General features: G+C 50.0%; 1 protein-coding gene and 1 long non-coding RNA gene across 2 annotated transcripts; one reads left to right on the top strand and one right to left on the bottom strand.

Moving 5' to 3' along the window:
* The first annotated feature begins 335 nt into the window (after nucleotides 1–335).
* LOC123163178 (uncharacterized) lies at nucleotides 336–1,553 on the top strand. The gene is made up of 3 exons (XR_006481767.1): nucleotides 336–577; nucleotides 650–734; nucleotides 1,430–1,553. It is a non-coding gene; the product is annotated as an uncharacterized lncRNA (long non-coding RNA).
* A 10,324-nt stretch (nucleotides 1,554–11,877) lies between these two features.
* Nucleotides 11,878–12,552, bottom strand: LOC123158457 (uncharacterized). Its single transcript, XM_044576441.1, has one exon. The coding sequence runs from the start codon at nucleotides 12,550–12,552 to the stop codon at nucleotides 11,878–11,880; it is 675 nt and encodes a 224-aa protein (XP_044432376.1).
* Nucleotides 12,553–17,244: the final 4,692 nt, after the last annotated feature.

Raw genomic sequence — 17,244 nt, 5'->3', positions numbered from 1 at the left:
CCACAAAGTTTCTCTACAGTACATACATAATTCCAGACAGGGCCGGGCCCATAGTGGTACCAAATGCGGCCCGCACAGGGCCCATAATTTTGGGGGGCCCAATGTTTCGTATATAGGCCTAGTATTTTTGAAAAAAAATGCATAGCAGCTGCCGCACTAGGCCGCTAGGCGTTGGAGCTGGGCCTGAGTTGAGGCCATCGAGCACTAGAGCTCGTCGGCTCGTCGCCTGACTCGATCGATCTTTCCCAATTCCTCCAAAAAAAAATATCGATCTATCCCAAAGAAAAAGGGAAACTGCTCTCTAGCGATGGAAACAGGATCTTGGGTAAAAAAAGGGATCGCTATACCAGTCAATCGGGATCGCCTCGATCACGAACAAGAACAGTTCCGTCGGCGCCGCTACAGGAGTCAGGAGACGAAAAAAAGGAGACGATAGTCTTGTCGGTGGTCGCCTTTGCCTCATCAGAGCGATCGGATTCAGACCGCTGTCGTTGCTGTCCTAGCTTCCTCTCTTAATTTTCAGACTCGTCGTCTCGTCGGATCAGTCCGTGATCGATTGACCGACTCCAGCCTCCAGGTTCTTAGCAAATCCTCTAATTTTTACTCTTAAATAATTCTAATTCTTAATTTCCTAATTAACTTTTGACAGGGATCGTTACTTCGTTAGAGATTGGTCTTACCTCCTCAATTAAAGATCACAGTGTAGCAGTTCAACCGGACATGGCCCAAAACTGGTGAGTTAGACAATTCGTCTAATTGCAAAACATTGACATTACAATTTTCTTCTGTGAGATATATATACACACATTATAATTCCTCATTAGTTTTCCCCGCAAAAAAATTTGCTCGTTAGTTCATTTTTTTTAGCGAGATAGGGCCCTGTTTTTTGTTTCGCACAGGGCCCCGGATTTTGCCGGCCCGGCCCTGATCCCAGACACCCTTTTCTCCCTGCTGATCAACAAAGAGTAGTCTCTGCACTCAACTGGCTACTCCCTCCATTCCAAAATAGATGACTCAACTTTGTACTAACTTGAAACGGAGGGAGTAGATCGCAAGCACTCCGACTCTCTCAACTGGCTAGATTTGCAGTGGCCTCTCTGCTGACTTAACATACTTACAAGTGGCCTCTTTAAGGCACTTAATTATGTAGTCTGCTGTATTTTCTGTTGCTAGTCGGCCTTAGGCCATCTGACTCTTCTTTTGTAAATTCTTAATCTATAATGCAAAGGCGGAGCACCTGCCATTAGCCCTAAAAAAAAGGATGGCAAACACTCTACGCTGATTGGACCTCCTGCAAGAACAAGATAAATCCTGATATTTTTTTTCAGCGCCTTGCACAGCGGGCAATATGTTGTGCCTAGCTTGTCCTTCTGTTCGCAAAAGAATTGGTACGTCACCACCTGGTAATTTAATCATGCCTCCTTTCCAGGTGCACGGCCAGAGTCATCGGAGCTAGATGTTTGCACTGCTTCCGAGAGCTGCGGGAGCACGTCAACCTGAGCGCGCAGGTGCACGGTGTAGTCCACGGCCTCGCGCAACAGAGTGGCCTCATCAACGGTGGAGTCCCGGCCTCCCGGTATCACCTCCCTCAGCGCCATGGTTCTGCTCCTCACCAGCCTCCACGCAACATCGTCACCACTGTCTGATCTCCTTCAGCACTTCTTCCGGCGGCAGCACCTCCTCACGATCCTCCTGCACCTCTGCACCTTGTACCCGCTGGATGCCGGTGCCAAGATGGCCTTGGGCCACCTCGCTCCGCCGCTGTGCGCAGCCGCCATGGCAACATCCACGGAGGACTTGACGGCGCGCTTCTTCTCGTGGAGGCTCATGGCGCCGTTACCGAAGGATGTGCTCGTGTGTGCCTGGAGCTGCAGACTAAGTAGGAGGTTCTTGAGGAAGGCCTGCTTGAAAGACTTGGTTCTGGTGTTAGGATCTTTCATGGCTTCTAGATCTTGTTTTGCTTGAGAAGAGACAGGATGTACTTGCTGTGGCAAGTAATGTCGATGGGTACCAGACACAGGGGCGCTCCTGCTGCTTAAATATGAGTGTCTCAGGCATCCATGTGGATGTTGTGTCACTAAAAGGCGCCTTGCCTAAAAATATTCCATATAGTAGGTGTAACATGCTTGTGTCACCCGCAGCTCAATCATAATCTCCCACACATGCACGCATGATTTTTGTCGTTGTTGCCGATAACAACGTTTTGTGCAGTGTCAGATCCGCATGTCGAGGCCATATTCTTGAAGCTTAAAAGTATACGACCATATTCTTGTGGTATGCTCATGGCATTTAATTGTGATCGCCTTAATATCACAGCTAGACGTGCTCATATTATTCCATGATGATGGTGATCGATCGCCTTAATTCGGCATGCATGTATTCAGGCATGTCATATTCTTCCATGATAATGAATGTTGAAGATGATGTGTTGTCTTATGCTATGCATGGACATAAAACCGACAAGTAGGACACGAGATGTCCACAAGCTTATTGTACTTGAAACGCATGATGATAACATAACTACTGGTTATCAGCTGGCTCGCTCCATGTCATCATCACACAGAAATGGCTTGAAAAGTTGAAAGAGAGTTTTGCTATATACACGTGTGGGAATACAGCACAACACCTGCCCACCATTGCTGGTACGCCGACATCTCAACATCTCATCATCACACATTGCATGTGCATTTACTACCTGCATTATCATAGTGTGTTGTCATTTTTGCTGGGCATGGATACAAGATGGACCATTATGATAGGGAAACACTTACTATCTATAGTCTGATAGATGTCCAGCCCCAGACCAATCCAATGCCGTCGATTCAACGAAATCTGACGCCTCACAAACTGTGTTTCTTATGTAAAAATAATAATCATTGGCAGGAATAACTACTGCAACCCCACGCGCAATTCTCTCCCCTAATATCTCGGCCCGATCTCCTCCACCTCCGCTCAGACCCCTTTCTCCCCTCGCCTCGCACGCAGCTGCCTCCAGCTCTCCTCGAGGTCGCCACCGCCTGCGGTGGGCTCTGACGGTGTTCGCTATTTTGGCGACCAGAATGAAGCAAATATTTAGGTTGTTCGAAACGAAATATTACGATGAAGCACTATGATTTTCGTGATGACAAGGAAACAAATATTTACGTCGTTGGAAACATGTTATATGAACCAATGAAGCATGTTAATTTTTAGTTGATGTGGACGCAGAAAAATTAGTCGACGGAAGCATAGTTTTGGTGCATTGCAAATGAATAGAAACGATTTTTTTGGGTGTAAAAATAACTTTTATTTGCACTGGAAGCAAATTTGGTACAGTGGGTACAAAGTTTGCCTCATAAGGAAACAAACTTCATGGCGCGGAAGCTTATTTCACCAGATTGATTATTTCCGTCCAAATCCAGAATTAGTTTCCTAAGATTTGTTTTGCTTCCTAAAATAATGGATTAGTTCACCAATCACGTGATCTGTGGACAATTATTAGTATCCTCTAATCACGCAAGGCTGTGCACAGTTATTAGCTTGGGAAACACTTCCTATCAAACAAACCATGCGTGGGATACTAGCAGATCGGACGGCAACCATGATTCTAATCCTACGGTCTTCTACTGATCTGATGGGAAGCAATTAGCAGTAGTCTGATTCCTAGTGCTGCCCATTATGATACGAGAGGCCCACAAGGTCTTTCAAAGTCTCAAGCGCATGATGATCATAACGAACATAATCACTGAGCTGGCTCCGGTGCTATAGCCACCGGCAACAGATAAAATGGCTTTCAAGAGTTGGAGACGTGGGAGCTCTGTGAGCCGAGAGGTAAAGACAAGACGCGCGCACATGCCCGCACAAAGCTTTGCTACATCTACGTCAAAAGTCTTACGAAACTTACGTACGAGCTTATGTGGCCTGATTTGTTTGGAAGTAAAAAAAAGGAAACGTTTCGAGCCGACGCACCGGTCGAACTTTCCGCCGGTCTCGTACGCCACGCTGGCTCACGCGATACGGAAACAACCACCCTGCAGGAGACACATATATATGGTGGGTCCCGCACGACTTTTCCTCCTTTTCTTCTACCTCCAGCCCATCACGACTCTGCTCCTCCACACACGCCCCACGCTGGTCGCATCCTCCAGAAACTCTCTCTACCGGCGGCGAGTGCTCGCCTGCGACGGCGCCCAACGCCGCCTCTCCTTCATGGCCGGCGAGCCCCTCTCCCTTCTTTCTCCCCAATTCGTATCCCCGCTAGCTCCCCACGGCCATGGCCTTCTGCAACTTTCGGATCTCAGCCATGGCCTCCGCCCAACTACGGCTCCGAGTCGCCGCCGGCGAAGCTGTGGGAACTGTCAGGGCGCAACAACTAGAGATGCAAGCCTGCAACCACGGGCACACGCTGAATGACGAGGACGGGCGGCGCTGGTCCTAGCAAATCTAACGTCGCGTTTTTTTGCTACATGCTTCAACCGGCATAACAATTTGCTACAACCGTCATAGGATTTTGCTACAACCACGTCACATTTTGCTACAACACACAGCCAGCGTCGCAGTTTTGCTACAACTAGCGTCGCTTTTTGCTACAACCAGCATCACGTTTTGCTACATCCATCACGACCAAGCTGCAACCCGCGACGGTGAACGACGGCTTTTTGCTGCAAGTGTGGTAGGTTTTTGCTACATCCAGCAATGACTTTTGCTACATCCATTTTTTTTCAAGATGCAGCGCCTGCTACCTAGCTGACGTCGGGCTGCAACCGACGGCAACAAGAGCTGCATCTAGCGGAGCTGCAACCGGCGACTAGTGTTGCCGAAGCCGTGACCATCACCAGCGAGGGGGAGCTGCAACCCACCGGCGAACTTTTTGCTACATGCGTGGATCCGGCGAGATACATGAGACAAGACGGCAGCGACCGGCGGCGAGTGCAGCATCCAGCAGCGCAGAGAGCGGCGGAGAGAGGGGGCGCAGGTGAGGTGGTTGCTGGCGGGCCAGGAGGACGTGCAGGTGAGCAGCGCCTGCGCTTCGTGCGGAGGGGAAGAAGAGCAGGGGAAGTCAACGCATAGATCGGAACTGCTCCTCGCTGGATCGTACGGTTGGGGCTGGACCGGCGGAACCGTTTGGGCCGGCGCACCGGCGCCTAGCGTCGCCCTAAAAAAAGGCCCATACTCACCCCGTGAAGTGGGAGGGAGAGGGTGATTTGTTTATAGGAAGGAAAGTTACGTAACATGCAGGCATGCATCGTCAACGTGGCATCGGCACTTGGTAGCAGCAACGCCAACGGGATGGGTATGTGTTGACGACCTGCATGTGACGGGCACTTCGCTGCCGTAGACGCATACACTCAGCTAGCTCTAATAGCCGGAGACGCGACCCTACGCCGTTTCCCCTGGCGACTCGGGGTGGAACATAACCACCGCCACTACTTCCCCTGCTCCTTTTCATTTCGCCGTCGTTCAGGGCGCCTTCGGTGAAGCCGGGCCGGCCTCGAGGAAGGAGGCGTTCGACACTTGCCTTCCAGCACATCACATGTGTGTTAAACTGTATATTGTTAGGATATAGGAGTCTGTTAATATTGTACTTATCTCCTGTAACTAACTGTATCTTGTGCCCTAGTTGCACCCATATAAATACATCCTGAGGCCACCAGGTTTGGTGCGCCGATCCACTCTTTCTCTCTCTCTCTCTCTCTCTCTCTCTCTCTCTCTCTCTCTCTCGTTTCACATGGTATCAGGCCTACGCGCTTGATTGCATCATGGGCTCCCCTATGGCTTCTGCTTCTTCTTCCTCTGCCCTAACCACGCTCTCCCTCCCCGCCGCCTTCAATGGGCCGCCGGCCTCTGCCGTTCCTCCACCCTCCGCTAGCCTTATCACTGCCAAGCTCACCACCTCCAATTTTCTCCTCTGGAAGGCTCAAGTTCTTCCCCCTCTGGGCATATCTGGCGCCACGGGCTACGTCGACGGCACGCTCCCTGCTCCCTCCAAGCTTCTGGACCTCGATGACAAAGGGGTGTGTGCTCCCAATCTGGAGTATGCCACCTGGTTTCGCCAGGATCAGATTGTTCTCAGCTATCTCCTCGCATCTATCTCCGATGAGGTGCTGCAGCAAGTGCATCAGCTGGAGACTTCTCGGGCCATCTGGTCTCATGTCGAGAAGATGTACACCACCCACTGTCATGCCAGCATCGTCCAAATCAAGCTGGACATGGCGGTCTTCAGGAAAGGAACTCTTTCCATGGCGGATTACTTCACCAAGATCCGCGCCAACGCCGATCCGTTGGCAGTTGTCAGCCGCCCCATGCGCGAGGAGGACATCATCACCGCTGTCATCACCGGCCTTGACAGCGACTACGAGCCCCTCATCACCGCGTACACCACCCGTCCCAAGGGCATGTCTCTTGGTGAGTTTTACTCCCATGCGATCTCCTTCGAACGGCGCCATGAGTACAACGCCGCTCGTCTTCATCTTCAGCATGGTGGCTCCTCCATCAAATACGTCGCCCGGGACTCCAACGGCAACACCAATAATAACTCCAATCGGGGCAAGGGCAACTACCATGGAAAGGGCCGCGGCAACTCTGGAGATCGCGGCGGCTACAACAACAACTCCCACAGTGGCGATCGCGGGAACCGCGGTGGTGGTGGCACGCGCCAACAAGGCGACTTTGGTGGAAACCGCGGCGGTGATCGCAGTGACTACGGCGACCGCGGCGATAACCGCGTCCAGTTCCAGTTCTGCCGTGGCCCTGGGCATTACGCCTGGGAGTGTGGCCAACGCTACAACCATGCGTTTCAACCTCAACAGTCCAAGATGACCGGGCTTGCCGCTGCTTCTCCCCCTTCCATCTTAGGTGATCCTGCTTGGTTCACTGACACCGGCGCCATGGACCACATCAACGGCGATCTGGATCGCCTCACGATCCGGGAGAAGTACCCAGGAAGAGATCGCATCCACACAGCTGACGGATCAGGTTTGCACATAGCTCATCCTGGTCATGCAATTCTTCCTACTCCCTTGCCAATCTCAAACTTCACAATATTTTGCATTTTCCTAATGCTGACAAGAACCTGCTTTCTGTCAATCATCTTGCCGTTGATAATCATGCTTATCTAAAGTATTACCCTACTCATTTTTTCATGAAGGATTTGATCACCAAGAGGGTTCTGCTTCAAGGCATATGTGAGAATGGGCTATACCCCATTCGGCCGTCATCTCATCATGCCCTGTCTTCGGTTTGGCTGTCAGCTGAAGATTGGCACGCCAGGCTTGGCCACCCATCCACTCAAGTCGTTCAGCATGTTTTCTCATCCAATAAACTAGCTTCTTCTAGTCGGTCTATGACCCATGTGTGTAATGCATGTCAACAAGGCAAAGCACACCAGCTTCCCTTTCCTAGATCCTCGAGTGTTTCTTCTACTCCATTAGAACTTATTTTTTCCGGATGTGTGGGGACCTGCCAAAACTTCTTCTGGTGGGTTCCAGTACTATGTTTCATTTATTGATGATTATAGTAAATTTGTGTGGATCTACCTTCTCAAAAGAAAATGTGATGTGTTTGATGTTTTTCGTGACTTCCTTGCTCATGTTGAACGCCTTCTATCTTGCAAGATTTTATGTGTTCAATCAGATTGGGGTGGGGAATACGAGAAGCTTAGCAACACGTTTTTTCGCCAAATTGGCATTATGCATCATGTTTCTTGTCCACACACACACCAGCAAAATGGTTCGGCCGAAAGGAAGCACCGTCATATTGTTGACATGGGACTCTCTTTACTTTCACATGCGTCCATGCCACTTAGGTTTTGGGATGAGGCCTATCTCTTAGCTTGCTATCTTATCAATAGACTCCCTAGTCATGTCATTGGCAATCTTAGTCCTATGGAAAAACTATTTCACACCAAACCAGACTACACGTCACTTCGCACATTTGGTTGTGCTTGCTGGCCGAATATGCGTCCCTACAACACGCGCAAACTTGTCTTTCAATCCCAACAGTGTGTGTTTGTTGGCTATAGCATTCGGCACAAAGGATAGAAATGTCTTCATCTACCCATGGCTCGTGTCTATATCTCTAGAGATGGCACGTTTGATGAAAAAGTTTTTCCTTTTGCCTGCCCTTCTACCTCTCCCATACCACCCCGCGTTGCAGAACAAACCATCCTTTTATTTCCGCATGACCACATGAACTATGGTATATCTGCTTTGTCTACTAACCTGGATGCAGGATCCCCTTCGGCGCAGACGATCCCAGGTGTGGCAGGCGATCCCGCATCCGAGGAAGATCTGGGCACAGGATCCAGCCTCGGATCACGCGCCCTCTCCGGACAGCGGCCCGCCAGGCGATCGCGGGGCGCGGTTGGCCCACGTGGCGCCCTCTGACGGCCTGGTCGCCCCATCGCCCGTCCCGTCCCCATCCGTGGCGGGGCCCGCCACTGGCCCGCTCCCTGCCGCCTCCGACCCGCCACGGGCAGGCACCCACATGCCTGCTCGCCAGCCAGTGGGCCGGCCCTGTCCCGCGCCAGGCGCGCCCGCGTCGCCCGGTCCCTCCTTGGGATTGCCGCGGGATTCCTCTGCTGCGCCTGCTGGCGACATGGGAACCCAGGCGGATCCGATTCCCTCTGCTGCGTCTGCTAGCGACACGGGATCCCAAGAGGATCCGATTCCCTCCGCAGCTCCCGCCTCTAGATCTTCTGTGCCTAGGTCTGCTGCACCGCCTGCACATACGATGGTGACACGCACACGCGATCATACTCGCAAGGTTGTTCAACGTACGGGCGACACCATTAATTACGACCCGTCCAAACGTGCTTTTCTGGTCTGCCGGGAACCCCGTGATCATCGTGAAGCCATGGCATCTCCAGCTTGGCGTGCCGCTATGCAGTTTGAGCTTGATGCACTTCATCACAATGGTACGTGGACTTTAGTTCCACCACCACCCCATGTCAATGTCATTGACGGCAAATGGGTTTATAAAATCAAGTACAAAGCTGATGGCACTGTTGATCGTCACAAGGCACGTCTTGTTGCCAAAGGATTCAAACAACGCTATGGTCTCGACTATGATGATACGTTCAGCCCAGTTGTCAAACCAGTCACTGTTCGTCTGGTTCTTTCCATTGCTGTCTCGCACGGTTGGTGTCTGCGCCAGTTGGATGTTCAGAATGCTTTCCTTCATGGAGTTCTTCAAGAACAGGTATATATGCGGCAACCTCCTGGATTTGTGGATCCTCATGCTCCTCGGTCTTTGTGCAAACTGCGGAAAGCTATATATGGACTCAAACAGGCACCTAGAGCCTGGTACTCTAGGCTAAGCTCTCAACTGCTTCAACTTGGTTTTGTGGCATCTAAAGCAGACACGTCCTTGTTTATCTTCCATCGTGGAAGTGTCACCATGTTCATGCTTGTCTACGTGGATGCCATTATTGTGGCCAGCTCCTCGCCTACTGCAACGACCAAATTGCTTGCTGATCTCCATGCCACATTTGCTCTCAAGGATCTTGGTCCCTTGCACTTTTTCCTTGGAGTTGAGGTGAGATTGTCGCCACAGGGGATTATGCTCTCTCAACATAAGTACATTAGCAACATTCTTCAGCGTGCTAACATGGAGAATTGTAAGGTTTCCACTACTCCCATGTCCTCCAATGAAAAGATCAACAAGGATAGTGGGGTACCTCTCTCTCAGGATGACAACACTAAATACCGTAGCCTGGTTGGCGCCCTTCAGTATCTGACGCTGACTAGGCCAGATATTTCCTTTGCTGTGAATTGTGTTTGTCAGTTTCTCCATGCACCAACAACTGTACATCTTTCAGCCGCTAAACGGATCTTGAGGTATTTAAAGTACACCCGTGGCATGAGTCTGTCCATCCGCAAGTCTCCGTCAATGGTGTTAAGTTGCTTCTCTGACGCAGACTGGGCTGGGTGTAGTGACGATCGCAGGTCTACAGGAGGGTTTGCTGTTTTTCTTGGTCCCAATCTTGTCTCTTGGAGTTCCAGAAAGCAGGCCACCGTCTCGCGATCTAGAACGGATTCTGAGTACATGGCCATTGCCAATGGTACAGCTGAGACAATCTGGGTACAATCTGTTCTTGGAGAGATTGGAGTCTTTATGCCACGTCCTCCAATATTGTGGTGTGATAACCTGGGTGCCACTTACCTGTCAGATAACCCAGTGTTTCATGCCAGGACAAAACATATCGAGGTGGATTTCCATTTTGTTCGTGAAAGAGTTGCAGCCAAAGCATTGGATGTTAGGTTCATCTCTTCCAAAGAACAAGTCCCTGACATCTTCACCAAACCGTTAGCTGAGGCACCTTTTGTCTCAAACAGATACAATCTGAATCTTCGTGCAGGAAGTTCAGATTGAGAGGGGATGTTAAACTGTATATTGTTAGGATGTAGGAGTCTGTTAATATTGTACTTATCTCCTGTAACCAACTGTATCTTGTGCCCTAGTTGCACCCATATAAATACATCCTGAGGCCACCAGATTTGGTGCGCCAATCCAATCTCTCTCTCTCTCTCATTTCACAATGTGTGTGGTGATGTGTCCAACGCTGAGGCACTTTCTCTAGGTGGCAAGACGGTAGATCATGGCGACACGGCAGCTCCTGGGAAAGGCGGAGCGGCAAGCGGCAAGTGTGCGGGACTTCTTTTATGGTTCCCCTTGCAGTAGGCACCTCACAACCTCACAAGAACAAGCCCCCGACAGTAGACACCGGATCTGAAGAGAGGAAACTCTACGAAGACTCATCGTTGACCACCACATCCACCCCTGTAGTGAGTAGCACCACCACACACCGCAACCTGGTCCCTGTCCTAGGAACTCGATCTGAGGCCAGACCACCACATGCATCGAAGCGCGCTAGCAGTGTGTCATATTTCCCTTGCTATTGTTTCTTCTTATAAACCATGTGTCTTCGATCCGGGAAACTGGAACTATTCTATTGACAAGTGCTTGCAGAAACAACCTTAGCAGACATATCCTTGGTTTCGATAACATTGTGTAAGCTATGTGGAAAAATAAAACCATCTGCATCCGAAACCTGATCAAAGGTAATCAATCCTTTTTCCGATGCCGTTGCCGGGAAGTATTGTTGCTACCTTAGTAAGTTCACTAGATCCCTTGTTTTTATTTTTATTTTTTTACTTTTTCCTTGGTTTATCTTTACACAAGTTTATCAAAAACTCAAAAAGATTAGTATTTTGGCTACCAAATAGCCTGGGGAATTTGCAGCTCTAGATGAAGATTTTATGCGTGCTCCTATTTCACAACCTGCAGTTCCAGCTGAACAATTTGATATTAATCTCACCTTTTTAGTTGTTATACCATGGTTCAGTAAAACCAGTTCAGAGACTGCTTTTGAAAATGCATGTATGCATCGACATACTTTTACTATTTGTTTCCATGGAGAAAAGACAGTACGTTACAGTGACTGTTATACAAGTTTTCCACAGTACGTAATTCCTGGCATCATTTTCTCAAGCTATCTAGCACGCATGCACGAACATACCTTGAATTTCAAACTACACACGCAAGCACGGTTTATGCAACTTTCCACACTCTCTAATACCTTTATTTTTTTAGATACAACTGCAGTACATAATTCCTTGCACCATTTTCTCTGCTGATCTACAGAGAGTACCATATAGACATATACCGATCTGACCTCCTCGAAGACAAGACCAAATCCTGATGCATATATTTCTTTACCGGTCTGCACATGGCAAGGTTGTGCCTATTTCTTTCATGATCATCACGGAGACAATGCTTTTCTTATTGCAGAGGCACTGGCACAACACTAGCACATACTTAATCACTGCTGACACTGCACGCCAAATGAGCAAGGTATTACTTCCATACTGAAAATAACCAATAAATGGGACTAAGCAATTAGATTGCCACGTACCCGCCGGGAGCAGCCGAGCAGGAGCTGGATCTTTGCACGGCTTCCGATAGCAGGCGGAGCATGTCGACCTGAGCGCGCAGGTGCACTGCGTAGTCCATGGCCTCGCGTAGTAGGGTGGCCTCGTTGACGGTGGCGTCCCGGCCTCCGGGTATCACCTCCCTCAGCACCATTATCCTCCTCGCAACGTCGCCACCACTAGCGCGACCTGATCTAATCCAGCTCCTCTTCCGGCGGCAGCATCTGCTCACCATCCGCCTGCACCTCTGCACCTTGCACGCGCTGGATGATGGTGAGACGGCCGCCGAGGCCAAGATGGCCTTGGGCCACCTCGCGTCGGTGCGGGAGGCACGACGCGCGGCCACCATGGCGGCGTTGGCGGAGGACTTGATGGCGAGCTTCCTCTCGTGGAGGCTCATGGCGTCGCTGCCGAAGGAAGTTCTCATGCGTCCCTGGAGCTGCAGGCCGAGGATGAGTTTCTTGAGGAAGGCCTGCTTGAAGGTCTTGGTGCTGGTTTTAGGACCTTGCATGGCTTCTATATCCTCTTCTCTTCCTTTTTCCCTGTAGCAGAGGCCAGATGTACCAGAAACAGGGGCTCTCCTGGTGCTTAAAATAAGACTAGTCTCCGGCATCCATGTGATGTCACTAAGAGCCTCACACATGCACGCCTGATTTTTGTCATTGTTGCCGATAACAACGTTTTGTGCAGTGACAAATCTGCATGTTGGTTACTTGAAGCCTAAAAGTACACGACCTCATACAATCATACTCATGACATTAATTGCGATTGCCTTCATATGGCAGCTAGACATGTTCATATTCCTCCATGATGATCGTGATCGCCTTAATTGGGCATGCATGTATATATGAAGGCGTGTCATATTCTTCCTTGATAATGATGTGTTGTCGTATGCTACGCATGGAGGTAGAGCCGACAAGTACGACGCCAGATGTCCACAAGCTTGCTTAATGTACCCAAACGCATGATGGTAACGTAATTACTAGTGATCAGCTGGCTCCATGTCATGATGACACATAAATGGCTTGAAAAGTTGAAAGAGAGTTTTGCTATATACGCATGTGGGAATACAGCACAACACATGCCTGGTACGCTCACATCTCAAATCTCATCATCATAGTGTGTTGTCATTTTTGCTGGGCATGGATACAAGATGTACCATTATGATACGAGATGCCGACAAGGTCTTTCAAAGTCTCAAGCGCATGATAATGATAAGAAACATAATCACTGAGCTGGCTCCCGTAATATGTTCACCAGCACCGGAAAAAATGGCTTTCGAAAGTTGGAGACGTGGGAGCTCCGGGAGGCAAGAGGTAAACACAAGACGCGTGCACATGGCCCTCACATGCAGCGTCAGCGTGACACTAACACTTGGCAGCGGGAGCGCGAACAAGATGGATATTTGTTGACCACGTGCATGTGATGAGCACTGTGCTGCCGTAGACGCATATGATCAGCTAGCTCGGACAGCTGGAGGACTTTAGAAGACATCCCGATGTTGGTATGTCTTAAACGACCGAATAACTTGTGTGTCTTTTAGAGGTACACATATTCATGTGTTCTATTTCAAAATTGCTTGTACATGTGTATTAGGGTAAGTGTATATGTGCAACTTATCTTGACTATATTGGAAATGGCATCCTCACTGCACTCATGTTTCTCAAGGTTTGAAAAGATTTCAGTTGTAGGGCAAAGTTTGTTTACAAATAATGTTTTGGCTAGCCCATATTTGGCATAACCAGTTCTTACAAAAACTTGTAGAGATAAGCCAGGTAGTTTGTTTTTAAACCAATTAATACCTCATATTTTTTACTCGTGCAGACACTGTCAAAAAAACTTTCCCATGAAACTAACCGTGCTCGAACCAGACTCTTCTTGGGTCTAGCAGACTAAGAGCTCTTAGTCTGCTAGACCCAAGAAGAGTCTGGTTCCTCTTACTCTGGAATCTCTTGATAACTCTGATCATCTCGTGCATCGTGGGACCATATAGTAAGGGTGCGGGCGACTATGCAGTTCAAGATAATGTACAGCTACAAGCAAATCTTTTTCTAATGTCTTCCAAATCTAACATTTTCGTAGTAATGTGTGTGTGTGTGCGCGTGCTAATGTACATTCTATATTTTGCTGAAACATGACTTTAGTAGAGTAAAATTGAGGACAATGGTCTTGAGGAGTAATGTATCCATAGTTGCTACCTCACTTGAGATGAATAACCTATATGTATCTTTCTTCGATCTGTTCCTTGCTAGGTGATAATTACAAACCATGGTGGATGTGAGCTATATATACACTTGTTTGGTGAATGGGAGCTAGGAAGAAGTAAATGCAGTAATAATTCATTGCACTAGTCGCCACCCCGTGCACCTCCACGGTCTAGCTATTATTTTGATACATAATAATTAACAGATTTATATTAACATCCGTAACGTAGGAGGTTAAACTTCAGATATCATAATACGGGACAAATGATAAGCTATTTGAAACAATGAGAACAAACAATGATCACATGTATTTGTTTATTTTTCTAACTTCATGCAGATTGGTACATCTTTTTTACTTGAGAAAAGTATACTTTACATCCTCAATTTTTTACGGAGTCTAGATTTAGTCCTTCAACTATGAAACCGAACAACTTGCACCCTAAACTTTTAATACCGACAAATTCCGTCCCTCGACACAACTGAAGCTGTTTCTAAGCTACATTGGCATGTTTTTGACCGGTCAAAGTCCAGGTAACCGTATTTCTCTATCCTAATCGTCCTATCTCTTCTTCCCTACTGTTAGACTCTGTATATACTGGGCTCCACTTGTAATTATGTTGTATATGTCTATATAATGAAAAGGTCACCCCACGTTGGAGGTGTGCCACAAACCCTAAAACCCTTTGTCTAATATGGTATCACGCCTATCGATCTAATCCACGACTTCCGCTCCATCGCCACCGCCAGCCGCCGCCATGTTGCAACCGGCCGCCTACACAGCCGCTGCCCTAGCAGCGGCCCTCGCTGCCTCGACTACCGCCGCCGCTGGTGCGGTTCCCCGCCCCGTCGCCACGGACCATGCCTTCCTCCCGCCGTCGCTCGCGGCTCTCCTCTATGGAGGGGCTGCGCCCTACACGATGGAGAGCACCCTTGGCCCCTTGACGACGCGATCTGCAGGCTACCAGTACGCCGGACCCGTCGCCTACCAGTACGCCGACCAATCATCGTCGCCTGCTCCATCTACGCTGCTCCCGGCCGTCTCGTACCCCCTGGTACCTGCGCCGCCACCCTCGGCCGTCTCGCATCCGATGATGCGCCCGGTCGAGCCTGCTCCTGCTGCTCCCGTCTACAACGCAGCAGGCTACCCTGCCACCGACGTCCCCCACGCGGACCACGTCGGATATGCTGCTCGTCCTATGTACGGTGCCCCGTATGGCTCTTCACCGGCAGCGCGTCGCTCGTATGGAGCGTATCCTGCTCCCGTCGCCGCTGCGGCCCCTTCACCGTATGGCCCGCTGGCCGCGTACGGTGTGCCCCCGTCCTACGGCACCATGGCGTATGGCGCCTCACTGTCGCTGTCCGCGGCGTATTTCGCTCCACAGCCGCCGCCGTCCGAGCCGTCGCCGTACATGCATCTTGAAACTGCTTTGGCCGCGATCTCCTCGCCGCCGTTCCTGTTCTCGCACCTCCTCCCGGTCAAGCTTAAGCCGGATAACTACCTCTACTGGCGCGCGCAAGTGCTTCCCCTCCTTCACAGCCATTACTTGGAGGGCTTCGTCGATGGCACCCTGCCATGTCCACCGCCGCATCATCCCATGTTTCGCGCATGGATTGCTCAGGACCAAGCCATCCTCTCGGCGATACAATCCTCCCTGGGTGAGGGTGTTGCCGGGCTGGTTCTCTTTGCCGCGACATCTCATGAGGTGTGGGACATCCTGGAGTCGAGCTTTTCATCTCAGTCTACTGCGCAGAGCATGTCCCTCCGCGCGAAACTTGCTGACACGCGCAAGGACAGCGGTACAGTGACCACCTTCTACAACAAGATCAAGAAGTTGGCTGACACTCTTGCTTCCATTGGAGAGCCCCTTCATGACAGCGAGTTCACATCCTTCATCCTAGCCGGTCTCGACAGCGACTACGACTCGCTTGCTGAGGTGATTAATGAACGTAAGGAGCCTCTACGTCCTCAGGAACTCTACAACCGTCTCTTGTCAACGGAGCAACGGCTCAATGCGCGTCGCCCCAACATCTCCACCGACTCCTCCGTCAACGCCGTGTACCGCGGCAAAGGCGGTGGCCGTGGCCCCTCTGCAGCTTCCTCGAGAGGAGGGGGCAAGTCTGGTGGTGGTGGTGCGCCCTCGTCGCCACAGCAGCAGTCCCCGCGCTCTGGCGCCCCGGTGGTCGTCATTGATGGCCGCGCCTGCGCCTGCTGTACCGCCTGTGGTGCTGCTCAGCCATGTCAACTCTGTGGCCTGCCTCGTCATGTCGCCTCTCGCTGCCATCGCCGCTTCAAGACGGACTTCCTTGGCCTCGGCAATAATGGCAAGGGCAACGAGCGTCAAGTTAACATGGTGCAACAGGGTCACACCCCTTCTTATCCTGTTGATCCCTCTTGGTACATGGACACTGGAGCAACCACACACGTCACCAACGAGCTGGGCAAGCTAACTGTCCAGCAGCCTTACCGCGGGCATGACAAGGTTCACACAGCTAACGGGGCAGGTATGCGCATTTCACATGTTGGTCACGCATCACTTCTCACAAGCACCTCTAGGACATTGCATCTTAGAAATGTTCTTCGTATTCCCACAGTTGCACGTAATTTACTCTCTGTTCCTAAACTTACACAAGATAATAATGTTTTCTATGAGTTTCACCCGTTTCATCTCTTTGTTAAGGATCGTGCTACGAGGAACATACTTCTTAGAGGTTGCTACTGCCATGGTCTATATGCGCTTGACGCCCCCATCGACGTTCCCGCTCCTGCTGCTACGTTCCAAGTCTTCAGTGGTGTCCGTGTGTCTCCATCACTATGGCACTCTCGTCTTGGTCACCCAGCATCTCCCATTGTTCGCCATGTCCTCCATCGTCATGAGCTGCCATCCGAGTCCAGTAATAAAGATGTCTCTGTCTGTGATGCCTGCCAGCAGGGCAAGAGTCACCAGTTACCTTTTTCTGTTTCTACACATATAGTCAAAACTCCTCTTGAGCTTGTGTTTTCAGATGTATGGGGTCCTGCTCAGCTGTCCGTTAGTGGGCACGAATATTATGTCAGTTTCATTGATGCTTACATTCGTTTTACCTGGATTTATCTTCTTAAGCATAAGTCTGATGTGTTTAATGTGTTTTTA

The sequence above is a fragment of the Triticum aestivum genome, chromosome 7B, assembly GCF_018294505.1.
Source record: "Triticum aestivum cultivar Chinese Spring chromosome 7B, IWGSC CS RefSeq v2.1, whole genome shotgun sequence".
In the NCBI taxonomy this organism is placed as follows: Eukaryota; Viridiplantae; Streptophyta; class Magnoliopsida; order Poales; family Poaceae; genus Triticum; species Triticum aestivum.
The sequence above is the reverse complement of the archived record's forward strand: the minus strand, read 5'-3'. Positions and strand labels throughout refer to the sequence as shown.

Excerpts from the sequence above, each read along its gene's own strand:
- LOC123158457 (XM_044576441.1), bottom strand. The coding sequence starts at position 12,552 with ATGTGTGAGGCTCTTAGTGACATCACATGGATGCCGGAGACTAGTCTT.